Below are 27,056 nucleotides of genomic sequence, written 5' to 3'. Positions count from 1 at the left end.
ATGACTCATGTAGCATTTACTTCCTGGAATCCACCTACCCTTAGCTCAGGCATGCAGGCAGGAGGGTCTGCTTAGCTGAGAAAACCCCTCCTGAAGACTCCTGGGATGTAGGACATAATTTGAACTGAAGAAATTCAACAAAAAAAGTTTAAAACAAGCAAATATGATATACTTTCCTATGCATTTACTAATGCTTGCAGCATAAGTTTAAAAATTGTGAATGTTGATTGAGAAAGAAAAGTTACACTTTATGCATACAATTCCTGGGGCTTTTCCATGCCTGGGGAGCCATCGATGGTCCGTACCACTGGCCATACAAGTAAACGGCCATACGCAGCCATACACACGTAAATGCCGATGCTCCTGTGCATCAGTGTTTACCAACATGTGTTTGTACTGCAAACTTGCATGTTAGGGGAAATATGCTGATGCACAGGAGCATAAGCATTTAAACAGCTTCACTTGTATGGCCAGCTGTACGCGGCACCTACAGCTCTTTGGGCATGGCATTTAGCACTTTAGAGCTGCTAAAATTTTGTGTAATTCTCCTGTAGATTTCTGCCATTGAAATCCTGATGGATTTTGTTCTTCTCTGGGCGGGGTGGAGAAAGACTGGGCTGTTTCTTCTCCAAGGGGAACAAATGGAGAAATCTTTACAAAAAATGTTAAAAAGTTGTTACAAAAAAACCTAAATAAATAAGACAAAATATTCTGATCATTCCAGTAACTTTTTACATTTTTTTTTTTTTTTTGTTTTTTGAGCATATTTTTAGCTGTTCTTTAGATGGGTTTGGATGAGTAATATGGCCAAAGATTTAATTTTTTTTTTTGTTCTGTCTGAAGTTGCTGTTTACTTTGTCATTTCTTGGCCTGGCTGGATGTGTGCGGCAGTATTGTCAATAAAACTGCAATTTTAATTTGCAGGCTTTCTTTTTGTTCTAAAAAAAAAAAAAAAAAAAATTTGTGTACATGAGAATTAACCAAGAAAAAACTGCTCGCGGTTATAAAGTGCAGCAGCCCATAGGGCTGGGAGATTCAAATAATGAGTTGAATATTTATCATGCCCCAGCCAATTCATGTGGGGGTGTCCAGAAAGTGGCTGGGGAGGTCATAAATGTGCAGGAGGCCTAAACAGAATGTTATTTTCTCTCCAAGGAGAGTTCCAGTTCTCCTAGGGGGCCTGTTACCCCTGGAATATAGAGAGAGACAAGAAGCTGCTGTCTAGGCCTCAGCAGCTGCTGGGCTGATGGCCTGGAGAACATTGCCTGAGGATTACACCTGCAGGAGGTACTGCACTGAAGTTCTGGGTCTGCAGAAGTTGCTTGTTATCCCCCTCACTGAGTATTTACCTGTGGATGCTGGATGGCAGACAGCTCTTGGGACACCATGAGTGAAGACCTTGTTGGGGACCATTAGTTGTACAAATGCCAGAAAGGAACTAAGTGCCAGAGGTTTTTATATGAACTGTTGCTGTAGGGTACTGGATATACTGGCCATGCCCTGCTACATCCTGAAAGCTGTATTTGAAGTTTAAAGAAAAGTTTGTCTTCCTTTAATTGCTACTGTTCATTTTGGAGTATCCTATGACTCTAAACCCCTCTCCCGTTAAAGTTCTTCAGCAATAAATCCTAAAAAGACATCCCCTACACTGAGCTCTATGTGTGCATGTAACAGAGTTTACTGTATGTGACTGACAGCAGCTGTACTACATTGGGAGACTTGGGCTTATTCTCAGCAGTCCCTCCAGAGTAGGCACTACACAGGTTACCTGTGCCTCCATCTGGACGCTCACCCATGCCAATCAAGAGCCAACCAAGAGGCTACCGCTGCACCTTGTACCCACAGTCAGACCTGTTACTACCTGAGGTTGAATCTGTCACCAATAGCATTTGGTGAGTTTACTTTGTTCTCATACTTACAGGTTTTCCATTTTCTCATGCAAATAGGTATCCACAACAACTGTGCCTTCCCCGTTAATCCACCTGTTGCCATCTGTGGAACCAAGAGCAATAAAATCTTTTTTATATTTACTGTAAAGACCGCAGCCCTATACCTCACTTTTTTCATTGCTGGGACTGGATAGAACTGACAATCTGGTAATTGATATTAAATATTTATACCCTAGTTCTTGGGTGACATTGTTTTTTTGGATGAGTTCAAGTGGTTGTTACTGTAAGTCACCTATGACAAATTATGTATTCCCCTTTCATACATAAAGATCTAATGTGCAGTGAGTGTGCTTTTTAAAAATGATTCTGCAAAATACCTTATTTACAGCAACGCGGGGTGTTCACATAACCTCCCGGTGCTCGCCCTCCTTGATCGGAGCACTACAGTAGGAGGGGCTGTGTTTCCCCGCTTACGTCAGCCGGGAGGAGAGTGGAGAGAGGTCACGTGAGCCCCCCTGCAGCGCTATAAAAAAGGTATTGTGCTGAATCAATTAAAAAACACACACACACACACAATGCACATTAGATCTTCATGTAAGAAAGGGTATTACAAGATTTGTCACTAGTAATTTTAACAGCTATGGCGGCAGAAGGGGTGGGGAGGAGATAGATAACATAGACTCCCGACCTGACAAGCAGAGAGGCAAGGGGAGTGAGGAGAGAGGAGAGACAGCGGGATAATAGAGGCACTTAAACTGACCACGGTAATCAGGGATCAGCAGCCATGATTACCGTGGTCAGCACAGAGAGGGGACACAGGACTTGGCGGGATTACCAGGGACAAATGAGGAGATAGATAACTTAGACTCCTGAGCTGATAGGCAGGGAGGAAAGGGGGGGAGGAGAGACAGCAGGATAATGGAGGCACTTAAACCAACCACGGTAATCAGGGATCAGCAGCCATGATTACCGTGGTCAGCACAGACAGGGGACACAGGACTTGGCGGGATCAACCAGGGACAAATGACACAGCTCAAGCACTATGCTGTGTACCCTGCTGTAAAGAATATATATATATATAGCCCAATCACCCAGCGATCTGCAAACGTACAAATGGTGTGCATAAACACACCAGCAATATAACTTAAAAAGCTGCCGCCTAAGCTAAAATACAGCATATAAGGTGCGTATTAATCACAAACAGGGCTTTTTTTCAGCAGGAACGCGGGGGAACGCAGTTCCGGCACCTCTAGCACTGAATGTATGCCATGACAAGGGGTGCTGGAGGGTCTACTGATGCTGGATCTATCGATGCTGGAGGGGATCTATTTTTGGATAGCAATCTATTGTTGCTGGTGGAGGATCTTTTGATACTGTGGGTTAATTGTTGCTGGAAGGGATCTACTGTTTGAGGAGGGGGGTCTACTGTTGCTGGCTGCTAGAAAGTCTATTGATGCTGGCTGCTGGGAGATCTTTTGCTGCTGCTGGGGGTCTATTGCTGCTGGCTGTGGGGAATCAATTTTATTGCTTTTCTTGTTTTTAATAAGCAAATTCCATACATTCCACTACAGAATTATACTTGGCTCTATATTCTCTAAAAGGGGCTGTACTGGAAGCTGGATAGGGGGTGGATCCAAGTGTCGGTGCTCAGAGGTGGGTAGGGGTGGAACCAAGGGTTAGTGCTCGAGGGTGGGTAGGGGGCAGAGATACAAAGTAACTTAGAAAGGGGAGTTCCTGCACCTTTTTTCTGAGAAAAAAAGCCCTGATCACAAATAATATTATAAATCAATATGCACAAGCAGCGCTGTAGCTAAAACTAAATATGTGATTCTAAAATGTTATGTCTCACATAAAACCATCAATCATCCACAAAATGGATAGATAGGTGAAATCTATTAAAATATAGTCCGTGATAAAATCAGTCCATCACCAACAGAGCTTTGTGCGGGGTCGCAGTGGGAAATACATTTACGGTGTGGAACACAGATGTTCGGTATGCCCCTCCACCTCACCACTCGTGAAGCACCCAAATATACGCTTACCAGATGTCTCTGTTATTGAAGCCTGTAAGATTATACACTCTCGTCCGGACAATGCAAAAGATCAGATCCCTGCGAGACCTGCTCACAGCTGCGATATCCTCAAGGATGCAGTGCATAGGAAGGAGTAAAAAATGCACATAGGGCAATATTGCTTGATAAAACCATGCACCTTTATTAACTTCTCCCCCCCCCTCACCCATTACACTTACATCCAATAGAATAAGATACAGCATATAAACAATGTAGGCACCCCGGTCTCTGCCGGCCGCTTACCGATCTCTCGCCCGCTCATCAGCGTTCCGGAAGTTCACGGTCCTCCGGAGATTTATCAAGCAATATTGCCCTATGTGCATTTTTTACTCCCTCACCGGAACTGTATTTCCCACTGCGACCCCGCACGAAGCTCTGTTGGTGATGGACTGATTTTATCACGGACAATATTTTAATAGATTTCACCTATCTATCCATTTTGTGGATGATTGATGGTTTTATGTGAGACATAACATTTTAGAATCGCATATTTAGTTTTAGCTACAGCGCTGCTTGTGCATATTGATTTATAATATTATTTGTGATTAATACGCACCTAATATATATATATATATGTATATATATATATATATATATATATATATATATATATATATATATAGTGTTTGCGTTTTTGTAATGTAGATCACTTATCACATGGCACTTCAAAAGCAACTGTTCCTTCAAACCAGCCTATTACAATACAGCTTACCTTGTGCTTAATCCACATGACAAGGGAGTGTGAAACACTTTGAAGCAACATTGTTGGCTATGCTATTCCGTTTGTGATGATTATAATGATGAATGACCTAGGTAAGGTAATTTTCTTTGTTGGAAGGATTAAACTCCTATAACTAAAAAGAAAGTCTTGGCAGTGGGGAAGAATAAAACACTTGTAACTAAAAAGATGTCATGGCTATGCAGCATCAAGAAAATATATATGGTGACTGTAATAGTCTGGATGTGTTGTGCTTATTGTCCATATACTATATGTATATATATTCGGCCTTTTGGCTAAGATCAAGTGTAGTATCGACTTTAGCCCTTAGGGGTGTCTCTGCTTTACGGCTAGGACGTTGAGAAACATTTGTATCTATCCAAGCCATTTGGTCCTTGTGGGGTACCCTCTGCTCGGCCTTGTAGGATCGTTGATTAAATTCAGCTTCACCTACTCGCTGCTATTGGGTTAGAGGCTTAGCCCCCACAAGGAACGAGATTGCGATCTTCCCTCCTCCCCCCCCACTCTGCGCTACTACCTTCGGGCAGTAGGCGAACAAGGGCCTTTTTAAAGGCTGCGAAAGAGTGAAGACGCCGAGGAATAAGAAGGAAGCCGCCGAAGTTCTCCTGAAGCGACTACCGACGAACTCCTCCGTCATGGGGAAGAGCACTGGGAAGAAGAAGCAAGTCCCCGCCACTTCTGCCAAGACTCCGGGAGAAGTCGCCTCAACCTCCACCCCCACCCCGGCCAATGTCAGCCAGCCGGGCTCAGCAAGGCCAACCAGGTCCGCAGACGGGCTTCCTACCCTGGAACCCTGGATGAGGCAGACAGTGGTGCTGCAGCTGAAGGAGGTGGACGGAAGAGTCCCCGACATGACCCCGGAAATCTTTGGCAAGAAGATGATCCTCGAACAGGGGTTCAGCAAGGCGGAGACACTGTCCGTGCAGACCTTCATGAAAGGTATATTTTATATAACTTTTGTGTCTCTACAGGTCTGTAGAAGGTACTGGGAAGCGGTGAAGAATTGTGGCCCGGATTCCCCTTTCCGCAACTTTGTTGCGAACACTCCCATTCAACGGGATGAAAGGCGGGTGACGGTGTCCATGAGGAATCCCCATACCCCAGCAAAAGACATTGCTACCTACCTCCAGAGGTTTTGCATCGTGGCCAAAGACCCAGTCCGAATCCTCAATGTCAACGGCTTCTGGACAGGTAAGTGGGCAGTTTCTTGCAGGTTAAGGAGAGAGCCTTCGGGGGATCTCCAACACCTGAAGCCCTGCTTCTCCCTGGGAGCCTCCGCAGGACTCCTCTACTACGCAGACATGCCCCAGACCTGTCGCAGGTGTGGCATGCAGGGTCATGTAAGTTTTGGTTGTCAGGAACCTTCTTGCAGGTTCTGTCGGGCTACAGGCCATGAGACCAAGGATTGCCCGAGGTCCAAGACCTGTAACCTCTGCGGATTGGCTGAGCACGTCTACAGAGACTGCCCCCAGAGATCCCGGTCCTACGCTGGAGCCCTGATCAAGGGCAAAGCTCCAGACAGCGCTGGGAAAAAGAAGCCAGGGGAAAAGACAGCGAAGGAACCGCGGAAAGCCACTGGTGAGTCCCCCCCTCCCCAGGCCCCTACCACCTCCTCCGACCCATCCCTCCCCACCCCCTCTGAGTCGGAGGTGACCCCACCTGCCCCTCCCCCCTCCCAGCCCCCCCCCGCCCTGTCCTCCATGGAGGACTTCCCCACCCTGCCCACCGCCACCCCCACCCCCACCAGCAAAGGCCGGAAACGGAACCTAGATAGTCCGACAACTGAAGAACCCACCAAGCGGCCCACCGTGGCCCAGCAACATGACATCGCTGGACTGGACCCAGTGGTGGAGGACCTCGAGGACCTTGAGTCTGCGGGGGAAGATGAAGGAGAAATGCAGGAAGGTAAGGATCTGGCTCCCCCAGGGACTGACCTCACCCAGGACCTGATGGACAGCATCCTCGAGGAGAACGGCCTGAACCAGGACACCGGACAGGCACAAGAGGCAGTGGAGGAACCACCCCCCCCTCAGGGGAGGTAAGTTCGGCCCACCTGCTAACTAGCCCCTTTATCTCCTTTACATGATGGCAGAGATCTCCATCTTTTCCATTAATGTTAGGAGCATCAAGGATGCGTCTAGAAGACAGGTGGCGCTGACTTTTCTTTCCACTCAGCAGAGTGATGTCTACATGCTTCAGGAGTGTGCCCTACCCTTCTCGAGGAGGTACACTCATCTGTCATCCCAGTGGACCCATGGTCCCTCCTACTGGTCCGGGGGTGTCGATTGTAAGTCTGCAGGGGTAGCCATTCTTGTCAGGGGTAGTCGTTTCACGGTTGACTCCGTCCAGGAGCTCGTCTGTGGCCGTCTTTTGGTCGTAGACGGCTCATGGGCGGGAGAGCCAGTTAGGCTCATCAACGTGTACGCCTCCCCAGATAAGAATGAGCGACTGGAGCTTTTCCAGACCCTGCGGACCCAACTCGTCACCACCAGGGCAGTAGTAATCGGCGGTGATTTAACTGTCCGATTGAGGAGGATGGGCGCAGCTCCAGCATGTACGCAAAGCTCGACACCACGTCTAGGCTGCTCAAGGAGATGATTGCGGAGGCTTCCTTGAAGGACGCCGTGGGATCCATAGGGAAAGGTTCCGTGAACTATTCGTGGTGCCGTCCAGATGGATCTGTGCGTTCCAGGATAGACTTCGTGCTCACCTCCAAGACAGTCAGACATCGCGGGTTCTCCATGGTCCCCTGCTTTTTCTCTGACCACAGGGCCATTCACTTTCGGGGTGACCTGGGCGAGGGCTTTGCCCCCGGTCCGGGCTCCTGGAAGCTGAATGGTACCCTGCTGGAAAATGAGGAACTGCTGGAGGAACTCAAGGAGGCCTACATTACCTGGAAGGAGGACAAGAGGTTCTTCGGAAAGGTAAGCGACTACTGGGAGTTTGTGAAAGTCAAGCTACGCAGCTTCTTTCAGGCAAGGGGACGCCAGCAAGTGTGTGCCAGAAAGAGGGAACTCAGGAGACTGCAACGTCAGATGCAGTCCCTGCAGGACCTTCACCACTGCGGCTGGGACGTTAGGCAGGACCTGGAGGACACCAAGAAGAGCCTGAAAGGACACTTCGAGGAAGAATCCAGGCACCTCGTCTTCCGTTCCAAGGTGGAGAATCTTGAGAAAGGTGAGAAATGTAACTCTTTCTTTTTCAGGAAACTCCACTCAGGACACACTCCCTTGTCTGAGCTGCGGGACGAGACCGGAACACTCCAGAAGGGGAAGGAGGCTGTGATGCAAGTGGTCAGCGACTACTACACCAACCTCTACTCCCCGAAAGAAACAGATACGGCTGAGGCCGACAGGTTCTTGTCAGGTATCACTAACCAAATTGATCCTGCAGGTATGTCGGCAATCAACGCCCCCTTGGCGCTGGAGGAACTGCACTCTGCCGTCAGATCCTTTAGGCAAGGCAGGACCCCGGGCTGCGACGGTCTCCCAGCGGAGCTCTATGTAGCGCTGTGGGATCTCGTTGGCCCGGACCTGCTCGAGCTGTACGAGGAGATGGTGGTGGAGGGCACAATGCCTCCGTCGCTGAGGGAGGGGATGATCACGATTTTGTATAAGCGTAAGGGGGAGAGAGGGGATCTGAAAAATTGGCGTCCCATCTCTCTCTTGGACTACAAAACCCTCGCCAAGGTGCTGGCCAACAGGCTGAAATCTGTCATCGGACAGATCATCCACCCGGATCAGACTTGTGGCATTCCTGGTCGCAGGATTGCGGACAGCCTTGCGCTTGTCCGGGACACGGTCCAGTACATTCAAGGCCGCCGTGTGCACGCGGCCCTGGTCAGTCTTGACCAGGAAAAGGCCTTTGACCGTGTCTCCCATGAGTTTATGTGCAGAGCTCTGCGCAGGTTTGGTCTTGGGGACATGTTTTGTTCGTATGTGAATGTGATGTATAATGACATTTGTAGTACGGTGTTGGTGAATGGCTGGAAAACTGACCCTTTCCCTGTTCTCTCTGGGGTCGGACAAGGCTGCCCTCTCTCACCTCTGCTTTTTGTTTGCTGTATAGAGCTCTTTGCCGAATGCATCCGACAGAACCCAGAGATCAGAGGGATCACCGCACCGGGACCGGACAGAAGGGTTGTCAAGTGCTCACTCTACATGGACGACGTAACGGTGTTCTGTGCTGACCAGCGCTCCATCGACTCGCTCGTCCAGACCTGTGAGGACTTCGGCAAAGCTTCAGGGGCAAAAGTCAACTGCGGGAAGTCAGAGATCATGCTCTTCGGAAAGTGGTTCCTGCCTTCTTCTGCATCTATCCCTTTCAGCGTCAAGACGGATTTCATCAAAATTCTTGGAGTTTGGTTTGGAGCTGAGGGCGCAGGGAAAACACTGGTACTCCGCAGCGAGATCCTCCTTGTGTTGCAGTACCTCGCCCAGGCCTGGCCCCCCCGGGTCAACACCTGCAAGGCCATCACCAGGGCGGTGTTCCACTTCATCTGGGGCTCCAAGATGGACAGAGTGAAGCGAGCAGTCATGTTCAAGGAACCCCTCAAGGGCGGTAAGGGCGTGCCCGACATCGCAACGTTACTGGGGGTGTTCTTTGCCTGCAACTGCATCCGCAGAACTTTGATTGACAGAACTTCGGACTCTGGAGGCAACTCCATGTCCCGTTTTTTCCTCCTGCCTCTCTGGAGGTCCCTTGGATGGGACAAATGGGACAGCTCCATCCCCTACAACTGGGACACTCCTTGGTACTACTTGGACACTTTCAAGTTCATCAAGGAGCTGGGGCTGCATGGAGTTAAGCCCGACTTGTGGAAGCCAAAAACTATCTACAAGTTGATCAGAGCATCGGACATTGCTGAGACGGTTCCAGGCCTCCCTTCAGCCACTTGCAAAGTGGTCTGGAGGAATGTTTCTTCAAAGGGACTCACCAACAGGCATAAAGATCTGGCGTGGATGGCTGTCCAGGGGGGTTTGCCACTCAGGACATTTATGCATGCCAGAAACTTGTGCAGATACAGGCACTGCCCCTTTTGTATCATCCACGAGGAAACGTCATTTCACGTTTTCTGGGAGTGCTCATTTGCACAGAGCCTGTTGAGGGCCTTGGAACCTGAACTGAGAGACTTTGTTCCACAGACTGCCATCACACATTTTGCTGTGCTGAATGGACTTTTTCATGGAACTTTTTCCCAGGAGGACATTGACAACGCCTGGCGGGTGTTGTGTTGCTTTAAGGACGCTTTATGGTGCGCCAGAAAGCGCCTTATCCACCAGCGGGAGAGGATGTCCATTGAGGACTGTCGCAGACTGATTCACAGTCTGCTCAGAGACTATAACCTGATGGATCTCATGGAGGAAGAGGAGGTCTGAAGATTTCCCCTTCCCCCACTCTCCCTTGTGTGTCTTTGTCCATTCAATAAAGCTTCGGGCCTGTGATTTCAGCCCCCTCCCCTTACCCCTCTCTCCCACCCCCCATCACACCTGTTGCTTTTTGAAAATGTTATAGTATTGAAACAGTTATGCAACGTATAGACAATGTTTTTAGTTTCATGCTTCAGGGGTATTGCGGCGTCATGCATGATGTGATGGCACGGGGTATCCTTACTCCGCACACCACATCAGGCATCATACCGCAGAATGAATGTATGTGATTGAATGTATTTATTAGTATGACCGGAAATGTATTGTAATGTAGTGTATTTATGCGCTGCGTCGCAGTACAGGGGAGAATGTACCCCGACAAAAGTATTGTTTTTTGTATATCTTTTATGCAAATAAAGATTACATTTTCAACCACAAATATGTATATATATATATATATTGATAATGATGGAAGATGCATTTCCGTGCCAGCTCCACCAGTTGACATACTCACCTTCCATCACTCCCCTGCCATTCTATTCAGCCACCAGGAGCCAGGGACAGTTGGCTCGCTGTAAACAGGGATGTTCAGTAAGTCCCCGACATACAAACATTCAAGTTACAAACTTTCACAGATGGAAACATATGTTCGCATGTCCAATCCTGGAAAGTTGGGTATACACACTCTGTTTATTTTCATTCAACCCAGCGTGCCAAAAACAAGCTGACAGGTTGCTGTACCAATACAATCAATGTTGGTTCATCGATTTCCCATGCTGTGCCTTTGTGTTCTGATGAGGGGCTCCCACCCCCCCCCCTCTGCCAGAACACGCTGAGCTCATTGGAATGGAACTCATTTATAAGTAGGGGACCTACTGTAGTATATTTAGGATTTTCTGGTGGATTATTTATTCCATTTGTGACATTCCTTTGACCTCTATATGTCTTTTTACCTTTGCACTGTGTGATGTTGTTAGTAGGGCAGGGATCCCCAAACTACGGCCCTCAAGCTGTTGTGGAACTACACATCCCATGAGGCATTGGAAAATTCTGGCATTCACAGACATGACTAGGCATGATGGGAATTGTAGTTCCTGAACAACTGGAGGGTCATAGTTTGAAGACCCCTGCTATAGGGTGTTGTTGGCCATTGGGACTTCTGGTTTATTAGTCTGTACACCTCCCTTTATTAGTGTCATTAGAAAGACTGAGCTCAGTCAAAACGTTAACAAAAAATGCCGTTGCTTTGATTTATCTTCACTGCTATGAGTGCCTCTATATACCAGACAACGTAAAGTGAAATAACAAATATCAAGGATAAAATCTTGTTTCTTTGTTTTTCATTTTGTAAGTTGTCACTCTATGTAGACGTGTCAAAACTCATGTAATGTGTGCAGAAGAATTAAAGACTTAAAATGTTATTTTCACTGTACATGCATTCTGTATAATTGTAAGCTCTACCTCTGAGCAAATTATAAAATGCATGCTGTAATTTCATTCCTTAAAGCTTCTGTTAAAGAAAAAAAAAACAAATTTAAAATGCTTGAGGTGGATTTCTTGGCATTACGGGGAGGGTTACTCACCTGACTCGGATTAGATTGTCTGGCACATTTTCTAGCAGACCCCCTCTCTCTGCTTTGGCACTCGGCTTCAAGCTTACAAAGTTTCACAATCGGAAAAAGAAGCACTTGGCATCACAACAGGTATGTAATCCTTATGCCGCACATTTAAAAAAGTGTTATTTGTTTGTTATACTCAGCACACAAAACTGTTTTGTAGTACCATGTAGTTCTATTTAACAGAACATTATAGGATAACTGTTTTAAGGGACATGTTAGTATGTTGAACTTGTATTTATTTCTTACACTTGTCCACACATTGAAGCTCACCAGCTGTAATACGTTTTACTGGATGACAGATACACATTTTGTGGATGAATAACTTTATATAAGGTACTGATTGGCTCTCATCACATATGGGTCCTGCACAGAAAATGAATTATTTTCAATGCTGACTTGCAATGTTTTTTCCTTTTTATAATTTTTTTTTAATGTGCCTTAGAACTTTATAGAAAATGTCCAAACAACCGAATGACCCAGGCGCTCACTCTGATTATAGAAAATGTGACTAGCCAATTCCCTAGAGCAGCCCCCTCCCTCTCTCCTGTCAAAGCCATTACTGTCTGTGCCAAGTGTCACTTTATATCTTTCAAACAAATCTGTGTAGACAGGAGGTGGTTCTAGTATCAGGAACACTGACAGAAGGAGATTGTAGGCAGGCTGTGTTATTTCTGCCTAAGTTAAAGGCTGGCCCAAGCTGGGAGGGAAAGAGTTAAACATACGCGTGTTCAGTTCCCTGGCTCTCTGATCCCAGCAAGCCCTCCTGTGATATAAAAAGGGGGAAGGCAGAGGTCCAGGGCTCGCAATTGGCTTGGCTCGCCGTCTTGGCCTGCGCTGTGAAGGAAGAACACCAAGAATCCAGAGAACAGCCAGCACATGGAGAACACTAACATGGACTACTACCTATCACCTGCTCTCAGGACCTTGGCCCACAGTAGCTTACAGCCTCCAAAACCCTCCCGGACACTTCGAGCCTCACGGACTCACCTGTCGCTGAACCTGCAGAGCCGCTGTCCATGTTTCCATGCGCTTCATCTTCTGCATCTTCTCAAGACCCACAGGAGCTGCTGCAGCCACTGTCCACCCTTCCAGAGGGATTCATCCGGGTGTCCTGGAGCACCTTAATGTTCAACAGTAGTGAGAAGGAGCACCCCCCCCCCAGAGGTCATGAGTTTCAGAAGAGGCTCCAGCACCACCCGCTCCCAGGTCATGCAGTGGCGGATCAGTAGAAGAGACTCGCCACTCTGCAGATTCATACCTCCCACAGGGGTCGGTCCCACCAGGAAGAAAATTAACAAGGCTGTTGAGGTTGCAAAGATATTTCAAAGTCTATGTTATGAAGAAACATGGTTATGTGTTCCCATACGTGCCCGAGGACTTTTTCCGGCAATTGGAGGAAAAATGCCCAAAATTGTACAGCCAGGCTGTCTGGGAGAGACTCGATGTGTTGGAAAGCTTAAGAGAGTTCCAGTACCAAAACAAATTCATCGAGGCTTGATTTCAGCAATTCTACCCAATGTGGAACATCGGGCGGCACATCTTTATTGATCTGATAGAGCTGGTCAAACCAGACTATGCTGATCCAGTCATTAAAATATATATATATATATAGTGCAGCGCTAAATAAACAGATGAATAACAATAATAATATGTACACAAAATAAATTGTTATGCACGTTAAATATACTCAATTGTGAGAAAGTGAGTGAAAAACTCTTTAAACTTATTGGTAAAGAAAGTCCAATAAAGTGCAAGTAAAAAAAAGTCCAAATAAATCCACATGGAAATAGTGACTTGAAGAGAAAAAAGTCCCACAACACAGATATTCAAATGTGCTCACCAGATGGTATGGACCCAAATTGCTATACAGCAAGTGGGTCATACAGGCTGAATGTTAAGATGTCCACAGCACCGAATGATGGGAACTTCTACAGCGTCTCTGGATCGCAGGTTGAGCCCAGGTGGATATTCCCCAAACAGCTCCAGAAGATTATGCCCAGGAATCCCCAATCATGGATGGATATAAAGGGATGAACCAAGGGACAACATAGTGTGATACCGTATGGATGGTTTATTAGAATAAAAAAAAATACACTTACAGAGTTTCCAATAGTAAGAAGCATTCAATTAAGGTCTGGCACTCGTAATACTCCTGGCGTGTTTCATTAAAATTAACATCATCATAGGAATTAGCCAAGTGCCTAAATGTGCATACCTTGTTTTTATAGAGATATGGAGCAAAATCAGCTGCTAAAGCTCCAAATTGATGGCACGCCTCGTCATTCTAACATGGCCTCCATTTGAGTCCCGAATCAAAAGCCGCCACATCACCAAAAGATGGGGCCGGCATCTAACTCGAGCCTCATTCTGATCACACAAAGAGCCGGAACTTCCGCTGCCGCGTCATCCAAGATGGCACCGGCAGCCAATTCAAGCCTCGATCTGATATAGTGTCCTTCTTGATGCACTTGCAAATCCTTATTGGGAGCCCCCCACTTCTGCAGGGCCCATACTTCTCCCATTCACTGGCCAACCCAGTAATTTAGGTGGAAACAGCCGATTTTACTCCCCCTAGGTTTTTATGAGCTGTTTTTCACGAAAGATCTGTACAGATCTATTGTGGACCAAAGCAATTTATATGCTAATTAATTTATCACTGCAAATCCAAATTTCACCCTTGCCAGAGAATTTGCATTGAAACATATCACTGTTTCCGAATTTAAAACCTTTCTGGGCCTATCCCTCATCATGGGCATTACTAAAAAGAGTGAGTTGCGGTCATATCGGTCCACCGACCCAATTCAAATATGCTCGGGTTCTCTGCTGCCATGGCCAGGACTAGATACAAGCAAATCTTGTGGTTCATACACTTCAGTGATCCTTGGGGTGACCCTGGATATGACCGGCTCCACAAAAATTGGCCCCTCGTAATTCTCTTCAACCAAAAATTTGCAGCCTTGTATACGCCCCAACAAGCCGCCTTGTTTTTAAACAGTTTCTCCCCAGCAAGCATGCCAGATATGGGGTCAAGATGTAAAAGGTCTGTGACAGGGCAACAGGCTATACATGTAGTTTCCAGATTTACGAGGAAAAAGATAGCAATGTGGAGCCCCCCCAACTGCCCAGACTACATGGGGAGCAGCGGCAAGATTGTGTGGGACTTGGTGTCATCCTTATTCGGAAAGGGGAACCATTAATACGTGGACAATTATTACACAAGCGTGCCACTTTTTAGTCATCTTTTTATTCTGGAATTGGAGCATGTGGCACCATGCGACCTAATTGCCGGTGCTTAGACTGGGGGAGAGAGCCTGCTTGAAGTGTAATAAAATGCTTTCAGTGAAGTGGAGTGACACACGGAATGTTTTCGTTCTGTCCTCCATTCATGCAGATACGACAGTCCAAGTTGCAACGGCGACTGGTGTTGTGGAGAAGCCCCTCTGTGTCCACGAATAAAACCTTAACATGGAAGGGGTGGACTTCAACGACCAGATGATGGCGCCGCACTAATCACAATCCCATTTTTGTGCTAAATTACCCGCTTGCTGATCAGCCGCTGTACTTTTACTTTCTGTCCCGCAAAAGGACATACCGCGATCGTTCCCCGTGGAGACAGAATGGCGGTCTACCATTGTAAACACTCCTTCCCTGCCAGTGTCATTAGTACAGTAACAGTGCACATTTTTAGCACTGATTACTGTAGTAATGTCACTGGTCCCCCCAAAAGTGTCAAAAATGTCAGTTAGGTGTCCGATCTGTCCGCCGCAATGTCGCAGTCCTGCTAAAAATTGCTGATTTCCGCCATTACTAGTAAAAAATAAATAAATAAAAATGACATAAATCTTGCCCCTAGTTTATAGATGCGATAACTTTTGCGCAAACTGATCAATATACTCTTGGTAATAAATAAACTGGTTTGGTAATAAATAAACTGTAGCTGATAATAAGGGGCAATCAATGCCATGGAAATGATCTGTGTAAAGTGGAAGTAAAGTCCGCTATAATTTTTTTCTTTTTAGGCCCCCCAGGTGGGTTATGCCATAATGTACTAATAGTACATTATGGCAGACTTACCTGTCATATGGTGTCCTCCAGCTCAGCGCTGGGCCTGATCCGGAGGGCCCTCGCCGCTTCCATCATCGCCCAGTCTTCTATCTGGGTCCCATGCCAGTTAATAGGCCAGGCGGTGATGACGCACGAGAGTCACATCACCGGAACACAAATCAGGGCCATAAATGTTCGCTTAGCTGTGCATGCGTGGCTCAGTGAACATGTCAGCTGACAGGTAGAAGGATGCATTTATGGCAGAAGAGACCAATAGGGTCTCTTCTGTCATAAATACCCTTCCTGTCAGCCATTTGATTACACGTCAACTTTACAGAGTCTGTGGATGATGATGAAAACTTAGAGAAATGGGTTGAACAATGCTTTCATCATCATTGATGACATACTGTGACATAAGAATAATGGTCATAGTAAAATGCAGGGCTTTTTTTCAGCGAAAACATGGGGTAACTTAGTTCTGGCACGTCCAACACTAAATATATGCACTTGCAAGGGGTAGTGGGGTGTGCTGAGGGGTCCATGGATGCCAGCTGCTGGGGGATCTATTGTGGCTAGGGGGGTCTTTTTTTGCTAGTTGTTAATAGTTGCTGGGAGGGATCTACTGTTGAGGGAGGGGTCTATTGTTGCTGGCTGCTAGAGGGTCTATTAATGCGTGCTGCTGGGGGATCTATTGTTGATGGCTGCTGGGGTATCTATTTTGGTAGGGGATCTATTGTTGAGGGAGGGATCTAATTTTGCTGTTGAGTACTATGTTGCTGGTGGTCAATTGTTGCTGGGAGTGACCTACTGTTGAGGAGGGGATCTGTTGTTGCTGGCTGCTGGAGGGTCTTTTAATGCTCACTGCTGGGAGATCTATTGTTGCTGGTGGGGTCTGTTGTTCCTGGGGTGGGTTTGTTGTTAGGAGGCACTAATTTGTTGCAAGTGGTCTATTGTTGCTGGGGGGGATTTGTTTTTTTGGGGGTGTCTATTATTGGGGGGGGGGCTATTTTTGCTGGTTGCATGGATTCCATTTTACTGATTTTTTTATTATAATTACCAAATCTCATACAGATTAGCACCACAAAATTATACTTGGTTCTGTTTTCTCTAAAAGAGGGTGGTCTGGGAGGTTGGTATGGGGTGGAAACAAGGGACAGTGCTTGGAGGTGGGTAGGGGTCAGAGACAAGGGGTGCCTTTAGAGAGAGGAGTTCCTGCACCTACTCTTTAAAATGAAATTGGAGCCCACTGGATAGAACAGATTAAACCACTTTATTATTATATATTAAAAAAAAAAATTGTACTCACAATAAAGTGGCTTGATCAGGGCATATCACTAAAATACAATATGTACTGGAAGACCTGGTCTCCCCAGCAGTTGCTGAATTAAAATCAGCAATATGAGAGTGTAAGACATTTCACTGATGTGAACATTGGGAGAGCCAGGAAAGAGAGTAAGGAAGGAACCAAAGAGGTGTCCTTGGTGAAAAAGCTACCTTCACTAAACTCTGACATGTTTTAGGTCCCTGCTCCTTCCTAAGTCATCTTGCCCTACAACCTCTCCTATTGCCAGCATTACAGTCACAGGCTATTCAGCAATTGGTGGCGAGACCTGGTGGTCCAGTAGATATTATACTTTGGTGATATGCCCCTATCAAATCACTTTATTGCAAGTGTAATCTTATGATTTTCTATATTATTAAAGTGGTTTAACCTGCACAATCCAATGAACTATTTTGGTTTTAATTGCTTGCATATACAGTATATGCAGCTGTAGGATATGTAGCACCCTCTAGTAGTACTAGGTTGTTAGTGTAGCTATTTGTGTAGGAAAATGTAAATTTAGCTCAGTGTTAAGAATGAGCTATGAATCTGGGTCAGAGTTTAGTGACTCAGGGCTGGGTTACTCATCCTAGCAGCTTCTCTGGTACCTCCCCCTTTTTCTGGGACATGGAGAATGTTCCAGACATAGTAGGTGGAGGCTAGGAGGATCTGCTTGGAATATTTATGAGGGCCTCAGCCAATCCCCAGTAAAGGGCTAGCAGGAGGCAGGCCCTCTCATAAATAGGCATTGGTCATGCCAAAGGGAAGAGTCGAGTGGAAGACGGAGATGGAGTGCTGAGGAGGCTGTCAGTGGCCCTTGAGGGTGCACCCTAGTCTATGGGGGGTGACCTCAGACTGGGGCTTGGGCGCTGGAAGGATCCTACAAAAACACACAGTGGAAGCCTTTCCTGCAGGCACGGGAGCAAGGAGAGAGGACAGCAGGAGCAGGTCAGCACGTCAGGGAGATCTCCAGAGAGTCAGCCAGGTGGACTAGTAAGTGTCAGTCTGGAGGACTGTGGGGAGAAGTTAGCCTGGGGGGCTAGTGAAGGGGGCAACTGCAGCCAGGTGGGTTGGCAGTGCCTGAAGTGATGGTGCTGGGATCAGTAGCCACAGGGGTGATCCAAGTTGGACACTGAAATTCTACTCCACAACCAAGGGGCCTCGGGTTTCTATGATGGGCCATTGCTTTAAAGTGACTGTCAGATATTCACAGTGTTCCTGCTGGGTTCTGCAAGCAAGTGAGTGCTGGAGGGAGAAGTGGAGCTATATATATATATATAGAGCCTGTATATAGGAAGAGTGGTCCCTGATGTTGTTGAAGTCAACATACCATAACCTCCCATTTCTATCCAAGTTATTATCCCTCAATAAATAACAAAAAAAACAACAAAGTCACAGACTGTTCTCTAAATTCTGGAGTGCCTGTGAAATAGTGGTGTGCCTGGTTGTGCAGAGTGGGGGATCCCAGTCTACTTGCGGCTCTTTAGGGGGGTGCGCTACAGATATGTAAAGAGCTTGCAAGGATATTCAGAGCTGTTTTGGCTCCAGTGAATTGCCGTGCATTTGAAGATTAAACATTAAATGGTGCTACAAATAGAAGGTCCCTGATGACACAGACCCTTTTGAGATAATGTGGGACAAGGTGGATAATGCATGGGGCAGATGGTTAGGGATACCAGACCACAAGTGTACTTCCTGGAAAGATAATCCCATTGTTATTGTTGTGGTGCATTTGGTGCAGACTACCAAAAGCTCATGAGTTGTCTTAAACTCAAGTCAAATCTCAACAATACCCCCACAGGAACCATTTGGTAGACTGGGTTCTCTGCTTTTCTAACTTGACTCTTATAACAACCTCGGGCCCACTGACACACCAGGTTAAGCAAATAGATGCTGCACTGCTACTGGCAGCACAAATATAGATACCCTGCACACAACTAACTTTCAGTAAAAAAAAAGCAAACATCATACTACTTAGTGGTTAATAAACCTAATATATTATCACGGGTTGCAGTAAATAGCAGTATGCACATAAATTAGATTTTTTTTTTCATTGAACAATATAATAATAATAAGCTCACTGGACAATATCTTCACAGGGCTATAGCAGCTGAACTAGAGTAAACGTGTTAATCCACAAAATCAGCAATGGCATCAGAAAAAAGTAACAGCAATGATAATCAATACTGTGATAACTCCTTTGTAAACAGTAGGCTAGATCAACTTTAAAGTGCAATTTATATGAATGGCAGCGAATAAATGTAAAGCTCCCTAAAGGCAAAGTTCTTGAGAAGCAACTATTTGCATGAGCAGTCTTTAGCCCTAGTTCTTCAGCCGCCTAGCGATTGGGCCCAGTTTTTTGGTGGTGCACATGAGTACAGTCTCAGTACAGTCTACATGTAGTAAATAATGCTGCTAATTAGACGTCCAGTCCCTATGTGCTCAGCTATGGATTTATGGCAGCCATACAGCAACTGGGGTCTCAATGTTCAAATGTCAGCTCACTTCTGGATCTGCTAGAGTGTTTTCGGTCTTCAGTCAGAACACAGCCACAGGCAGGTTGATGTGCACACAGGAGCAGTGATATGCACACCTCTGTCTCTTCACAACAAAAAGAGGGTTCATTGGTATTCAGCCTGTTAAAAATACAGCTTTCTCTTTATTTATACCTGGCTCGCATTGGGAATTGTAGTCCAATCATCCATAGATTGGCATAGTAACGTTTCTTTCCAGAAATTCGTCTGCCATAATTCAGTACCATGAAGTGGTATTCAACAATTAAGTCTATTGTGATCAATCTGCCAGTCAACTCCTCCTGGTGGATGGAGGACAGGTAGTGTTAACCCATTCAACTGAAGTCCGTTGGGAACACAGAGCGCACTGCAGCACAGTGTCCTAAATCGCTCTGTCTCTAGCCAAGCACCTGGCCATACTTGTAAGATCAATTACTCTTTTCGGTTATCTGCCATATATATAAGTATATTATCTGTAAAATAATTGCATGTTCCAGTATCAGAATCAGCCTTGATTACATTTTTAAATGTTTCTTCCAGCAGAATCCTTGGGCACCCCAATGACAATAACTCAACATATCAAAAGCTGTGTATCAATGCATCATTTAAACCCGAAACCAGGGGGACCTGGAAGTACAATACTGATACAACAAGAACACTCACTGAGTGAAAACACCTGTGTCTCCCAACATGTGTGCTCTGAGGACAAGGTAAATGATAAGCAGCTAGAATGGTAGCCTAGAGTTAGAGGAATTATTTACTTAATAACCAATTTACTCTCTCCAAATCCCACAAATGTGGTATGAAAGCCACCCGTTTGGTCATTTGCAGGCAACACATATTGTATATATTTTTATTTTGTCCCCAGCAAGAATTTAATCCAAGGGTATATAAGTTTCTTAGAAATATTACAGTTATAGTGATATAATGGAGTATAGATTTGAAGAAAATCGCTTTGCGACTGTCTAAACATTTGTGGAAGCGTAAGGAATGATACCTGTAATGTTTGTATTATGTGTATAATAGTTTCTTTGGTGCCTTTCCCTGGGTGAGTGTAACATTTCCTAACATTTGATCCTAAGAGAAATATAGCCATAAAAACATTTGACCATGAGAGTTAACATTCACCAATAGAGAAAATAGCCTAAGGGCCCTTTCACACGGGCGTTTCGCATGTCCGCAAATCATCCTATTTTTTTGCGGATGATTTACGGACATAATGAATGTCTATGGGATTGCAAATGTCAGCGGATGACCATCCGCTGACATCCGATTTTCTTCCTTTCAGTTCTGTTCCGTTTCTTGGAACGGAACAGAACCCTATTTTTGTTCCGTTTAAAAAACGGAAAGGAAGCAAAATCGTATGTCAGCGGTGTCATCCGCAATGCCCATAGACATACATTATGTCCGTATATCATCCGCAAACAGATGGGATGATATGCGGACATACAGAGCGGATGACACAAGTGTCATCCGCTCCGTGTAAAAAAAAAAAAAAAAAAGCACCAGAGCGGAAAAAAAAAACTGAACGGCCATGTGAAAGAGCCCTAACACTATAGACTAAGAACATTCGACCAGCAGGGGAAATAATGAGGGAGGTCTCTGCACTATGTGCAGTTTATGGAGATTTCTGTGCAAACAGCTGATTAAATGGTTTTTCAGCTGAGTGATTCCCAATGATAAGTAAATGTAAACAAACAGCAGGCAAAAAACACCCTGTGGGTCCCCCAAAATTATACTAGGCCATTTAGGTCTGGAATAGATTTTAATGAGGACCCCACAAAAATGGTGTGAGGGCCACCCAAACTCTATACCAGATCCTCCCAGTCACATGCTCTCGAAATAAAGTGGGGTATCTTGCAAGGGAGACCCCCTAGCACAGCAGAGCACCTTATCCACATGTTGATGAGGACAAGGTTCTCTTACCCACAACCCTGGCCCTGTGGTTGTAAGATCTGGACTCCAGCCGAATGTCATCTCCTGGTCCACGTTGATGCAATATAAGCTATGGGGTGAAGTCATTTTCCATATTTGGAATTGAACAGGATCATGGACATACCTTGTACTCATCAACATGGGGAAAATGTGCTTTGCCAGGGGTACAACCCCCCGATGTTGAGGGCATGTTGCCTGGTATGATTCAGGGGGGTTCACTTTTTTCCCTCCTTTCCTGCATACCCTTGCTTTGTGCACTGGTCCCAATCATTTGGTGGAGAGGGAATTATGATGTGGGGTTGCTCTTCAGGAGTTGGGCTTTGCCCCTTAGTTCCAGTGTAGAAACTCTTAAGGTGTCAGCATACCAAGACATTTTGAAAAAATTTCATGCTCCCAGCTCTTTGGGAAAAGTTTGGGGGTGGCCCCTTCCTGTCCCAACATAACTGTGCACCAGTGAACAAAGCAAGATCCATAAAGACATAGACGGGCGAGTTTGGGGTGAAGGAACTTGTCTGGCCTGCACAGAGTCCTGACCTCAACCCAACAGAACCCCTTTGGGATTAACTAGAGTGGAGACTGCGAGCCAGGCCTTCTCGTCCACATCAGTGCTTGACCTCACAAATGCACTTCTGGAAGAATGGTCAAACATTTCCATAGACACACTCCTAAACCCTGTGGACAGCCTTCCCAGAAGCATTGAAGCTGTTATAGCTGCAAAGGGTGGGCCAACCTAATAGTGAACTCTACGGACTAAGACTGGGATGCCATTAAAGCTCATATGTGTGTAAAGGCATGCGTCCCAATACTTTTGGCAATATAGCATATATGAAATAATATTACACTTGCAGTGTATTATTCAAACAAAATCAGCGAATGCGGTGTGTCCTCACTGGATATATGGATAACTTGAAGGATTTGTTCACACCAGTGGCCGTTGGTGTGCGCTGCGAGGGGAATGGTGCAAATGCGTACCCAATGCAGCTCTATGCACATTGTGTGAATGAGCTAAAAAAAGTATTCATATGACTCAGTTAGTCTTATCTTGTAAGACTAGGGTCTTATGTTCTATTTTCACCAAGAACCCTGCAGTTGGTTTATATGGTCTCTCCATGCTTACTTGGGTTTTTCCATATGTTCTGTTTTCCTCCCACAACCCAAAAAATAGGATCCTCCCAAACTGTACCTCATTGATGTGTCTGTGTGGGAGTTGTAGGTGTGTTTTATCCTATATTATAGGGGAATGATTGGACAACGTATTCTGGAATCATTTTAGAATTTATTGGCTCTAAAGCAGGGGTCTTCAAACTATGGCCCTCCAGTTGTTCAGGAAGTACTATTCCCATCATGCCTAGTCATGTCTGTGAATCTCAGAGTTTTACAACGTCTCATGGGAAGTGTAGTTCTGCAACAGCTGGAGGGCCGTAGTTGGAGGATTCCTGCTCTATAGAGATAAATAAACACAAAATAAAGTGATCTTCTGTCTCGGACAGGTGATGTTCTGTAATCCTGACTATGACAGTGGAACAGAGTTCATCTCATCGGGAGCCTTTACAGACATTGATTTTGTCGCACGATCCTTGCAAGTCAGTAATGGTAAGGGAAAAAAATGTATATAACGGAAAAGTAAATGGTCTTACGTACGTACACCAAAATGCATTTTTTTTTTTGCTTTGCCTAGCATAGTAAAAAACTGGTAGACGTGTTCTAGAGGACCACTTATGAGTTCACTATGAAACAGGGTAACAGCACTACCTTCCTGCTGGAAGTACAGAAGTTTTCAGGCAGCAAATACACTTGTAGAAAAATTAGAAAAACTGTTTAATAATGTTTTTTTTTTTTTAAAAGTTCCTTTATTAATGAAAATGGAAAATAGTGTAAACATACATGATAAAATCCCCAAACAGGGATAGAGATATATTATGAGCTCTGGTTACAAATAGAATAACATGATGTAACAACAGAAAAATGCAATGGAGCAAGGGGTTGGGGCACACCGGGACAACGGCAATCAATTAAGCTAAATGGATATACCTTGGCATAAAGAGATTATGAATACTAAGTAAACAGATAATTATTTGGATATTGTATATTTTTTTTATTTTATATTGTTTTGTCCCTTTGTTGAAAGGACGTTTGGAATGTTTGTTTTTATGCACATATTGAAATAAAAAGAATTTAAAAAACAACAGAAAAATGATAATCGCATGAGATCGATCATCACATCAGAAATGCAGAAACGCTGACGCATTTCGACCTATAAAGTGAGGTCTTCCTCAGGGGTTCTGTGATGTCTAAAAAGAACATGTTTGTCAATTAAACAATTAAACATACATGAAATGTATCATAATACAAAAACATACAGATGAACATGTGCGGTATCTTTACCAAAATGGCGATATCAATTGAGGACCAGAGAACATATTGATGACTAGAAGGTCATCTTCCCAAATGGCCATATTGATATCGCCATTTTGGTAAAGATATCGTACATGTTCATCTGTATGTTTTTGTATCATGATACATTTCATGTATGTTTAATTGTTTAATTGACAAACATGTTCTTTTTAGACATCACAGACCCCCTGAGGAAGACCTTACTTTATAGGTCGAAACACGTTGGGGTTTCTGCATTTCTGATGTGATGATCTATCTCATGCGATTATCATTTTTCTGTTGTTACATCATGTTATTCTATTTGTAACCAGAGCTCATAATATATCTCTATCCCTGTTTGGGGATTTTATCATGTATGTTTACACTATTTTCCATTTTCATTAATAAAGGATATTTAAAAAAAAAAAAGAAACACTTTTATACAGTTTTTCAAATTTTTCTACAAGTGTATTTGCTGCCTGAAAACCCCTGGGGGTATGTACTTCTGTACTTCCAGCTGCTAGTTCATTCTTTGGGGTGTGCAGCCTCTCCATTATACGTGTTGGTCATTCTCGGTACAGCACTACCTTCCTTGCCCACCGCCCAGCAAGGAGGATAGGGACCAATGCAGGGTAAAGAAAGAAGTATACTTCAATTCCTCCATTTCCAAAAGCACTTAGGCTCCAATCAGATATGTGCGAGCGTGTTTGCATGTGCACATCATGGGTACGTGAGAAACACAGGGAAAGAAGTTGCTATAATGGTGACAGCCCTGTACACAGGAATTCAAACAATGTTCACATAATATAAAAAAACCTTTGAAATCAATAAAGTGCTAATGCTGTAAACCAAAACATAATTGTATCATAATAAAGTGCTTGACAAATTTTGTATCAATAATATGATTCAAGAAACATATTATGTGACATAAAGTGCTTTAGTGGCTCAAAAACGTCCCACATATACTTTGGTGTAAAAAACAAACCAATAGTTTGTGTTTACGGTCCAATAAATCATAAAAGTTCATGCAAATCCAACTTCAGTATAAGATCCAAAAACTGTGTGCAAAATGAGCGTGTAAAACAGTTTATTCCTCTTATCTTCATGTGCTATCACCACACCAAGTGAGTTGTCCACCACCACTTATAATCTAAATCACTCACCAGATCAAATGGCTGGTAATGTTACAAACCAGCGAACAGGCGTTTTCCCTTTAGGAAGTAATCATCTGCAAGCTTCCTGGTAAACCATCTAAGCAATCTTTCCTTAATCTCAATCGATGTTGCAGGCGAGTTCTTTAAGATAATGCACGTCTCTTTAAGTCTCTGTGACAAAACAATTGTTGTTACACACACTGAAATAACTATACTACATTGGTTAAGGATGACAGCTCAATAGAGTTTGTGATCAGGGCCAGACTGGCCTATCAGGATATCGAGAAATGTTCTGGTAGGCTGGCAAGTCCCCCTGCCCTGGGGCTGCTTGAAGCGCATCAGCACCAGTAAAAAAATGGCTGTGGCCAGTCCGATATGTCAACTGTGCATGCGCCGCTGCCGCTCAGGAAAGCCTGTACACGCTCGGCCATTCTCAGGCAGATGGAGCATGCGCAGTGATGGCGCCGGGCCAGGCAGCGCCATTTTAAAATGTAAGGCGCCTCACAGATCAGTAAGTAAGACCCCTCTGCAGCCCCTGCAACTCTTGTACCATGCCCGCAAGCCCCTGCATCTCCTGTACCATGCCCGCTGCCCCTGCATCTCCTGTATCATGCCCGCTGCCCCTGCATCTCCTGTACCATGCCCACAGCCTCTGCCTCTCCTGTACCATTAGGGTTGCCACCTCATCCCTTTAAATCAGGACACGACATGAATTACACTGGTTCTGAGGCTAATATAATGCACATACTGTAAGGCACTAAGCGAGTTTAATTAACACTTTAATCAGCCACAGAACCTGTGTAATTATTATGTGTCCTGGTTTAAAAGGATGAGGTGGCAACCCTATGTACCATTTCCTCAGCCTGTGCATCTCCTGTACCATGCCCACAGCCTGTGCATCTCCTGTATCATGCCTGCAGCCTCTGACATCTCCTGTACCATGCCCGCAGCCTCTGCCATCTCCTGTACCATGTCTGCACAGCCTATGACATTTCCTGTATCATGTATGCAGCCCCTGTATCTCCTGTACCATATCCACAGCCTCTGCATCTCCTGTACCATGCCCGCAGCCTCTGACATCTCCTGTACCATGTTTGCACAGCCTATGACATCTCCTGTACCATGCCCACAGCCTCTGCATCTCCTGTACCATGCCCCCAGCCTCTTACATCTCCTGTATCATGTCCGCAGCCCCTGTATCTCCTGTACCATGTCCTCAGCCTCTGCATCTCCTGTACAATGCCCGCAGCATCTGTATCTCCTGTACCATGTCCGCACAGCCTATGACATCTCCTGTATCATGTCCACAGCCCCTGTATATCCTGTACCATATCCACAGCCTCTGCATCTCATGTACCATGCCTGCAGCCTCTGCATCTCCTGTACCATGTATGCACAACCTATGACATATCCTGAACCATGCCCACAGGCTCTGCATCTCTTGTACCATGCCTGCAGCCTCTGCATCTCTTGTACCATGCCCACAGCCTCTGACTTCTCCTGTACCATGTCCGCAACCCCTGCATCTCATGTACAATGCTTGCCACCTCTGCATCTCCTGTACCATGCCTGCAGCCCTTGCATCTCCTGTACCATGTCCACAGCCTCTGACATGTCCTCCTGTACCATGCCTGCAGCCCCTGCATCTCCTGTACAATGTCTGCAGCCCCTGCATCTCCTGTACCATGCCCACAGCCCCTGCATCTCCTGTACCATGTCCGCAGCCTCTGACATGTCCTCCTGTATCATGTCCACACAGCCTATGACCACCTCCTGTACCATTTCTGCACTTTTGCCATTTTTAACCGGAATTTGCTCATATATATATATATATATATATATATATATATATATATATATATATATATATAAGCCCTATGTGCTTTTATATCTTTCTTGTCTATATATAATACACTCTTCAAATGTGCTTTAAAATGCATGGTTTTCCCTTTTATGAACAAGAAAATAATGACGTTATGCTGTTGGGCTGGTATAATAATGCTATGGGGCTGGTATGAAATTATTCCA

At 45.2% G+C, this 27,056-nt stretch overlaps 2 protein-coding genes across 3 annotated transcripts in view; both read left to right on the top strand.

Annotated features, from left to right (window-relative positions):
• Nucleotides 1–1,794: 1,794 nt before the first annotated feature.
• Nucleotides 1,795–6,470, top strand: LOC309568306 (uncharacterized protein; the record flags this gene model as incomplete). The annotated part of the gene is made up of 3 exons (XM_082273973.1): nt 1,795–1,892; nt 5,437–6,278; nt 6,448–6,470. 3 exons carry the CDS (start codon nt 1,795–1,797, stop codon nt 6,468–6,470), a joined length of 963 nt encoding a protein of 320 aa, XP_082130099.1.
• Nucleotides 6,471–11,646: 5,176 nt separating this feature from the next.
• The window catches only part of MFRP (membrane frizzled-related protein), a 145,646-nt gene continuing 130,236 nt past the window's right edge, over nt 11,647–27,056 (top strand). Inside the window, exons 1-3 of one of the 2 annotated variants that reach the window (XM_082274065.1) lie at nt 11,647–11,772; nt 20,110–20,276; nt 22,992–23,094. In XM_082274065.1, coding sequence (XP_082130191.1) covers nt 20,127–20,276; nt 22,992–23,094 — 253 coding nt within the window. In that variant the 5' untranslated portion in view covers nt 11,647–11,772; nt 20,110–20,126. Of the gene's footprint in view, nt 11,773–20,106; nt 20,277–22,991; nt 23,095–27,056 lie in introns of both variants that reach the window. The other variant, XM_082274066.1, reaches the window with a different exon arrangement.

The sequence above is a fragment of the Pelophylax lessonae genome, assembly GCF_965119305.1.
Source record: "Pelophylax lessonae genome assembly, chromosome: 12".
NCBI classification, from domain to species: domain Eukaryota; kingdom Metazoa; phylum Chordata; class Amphibia; order Anura; family Ranidae; genus Pelophylax; species Pelophylax lessonae.
This window is presented reverse-complemented; position numbering and strand designations above follow the sequence as displayed.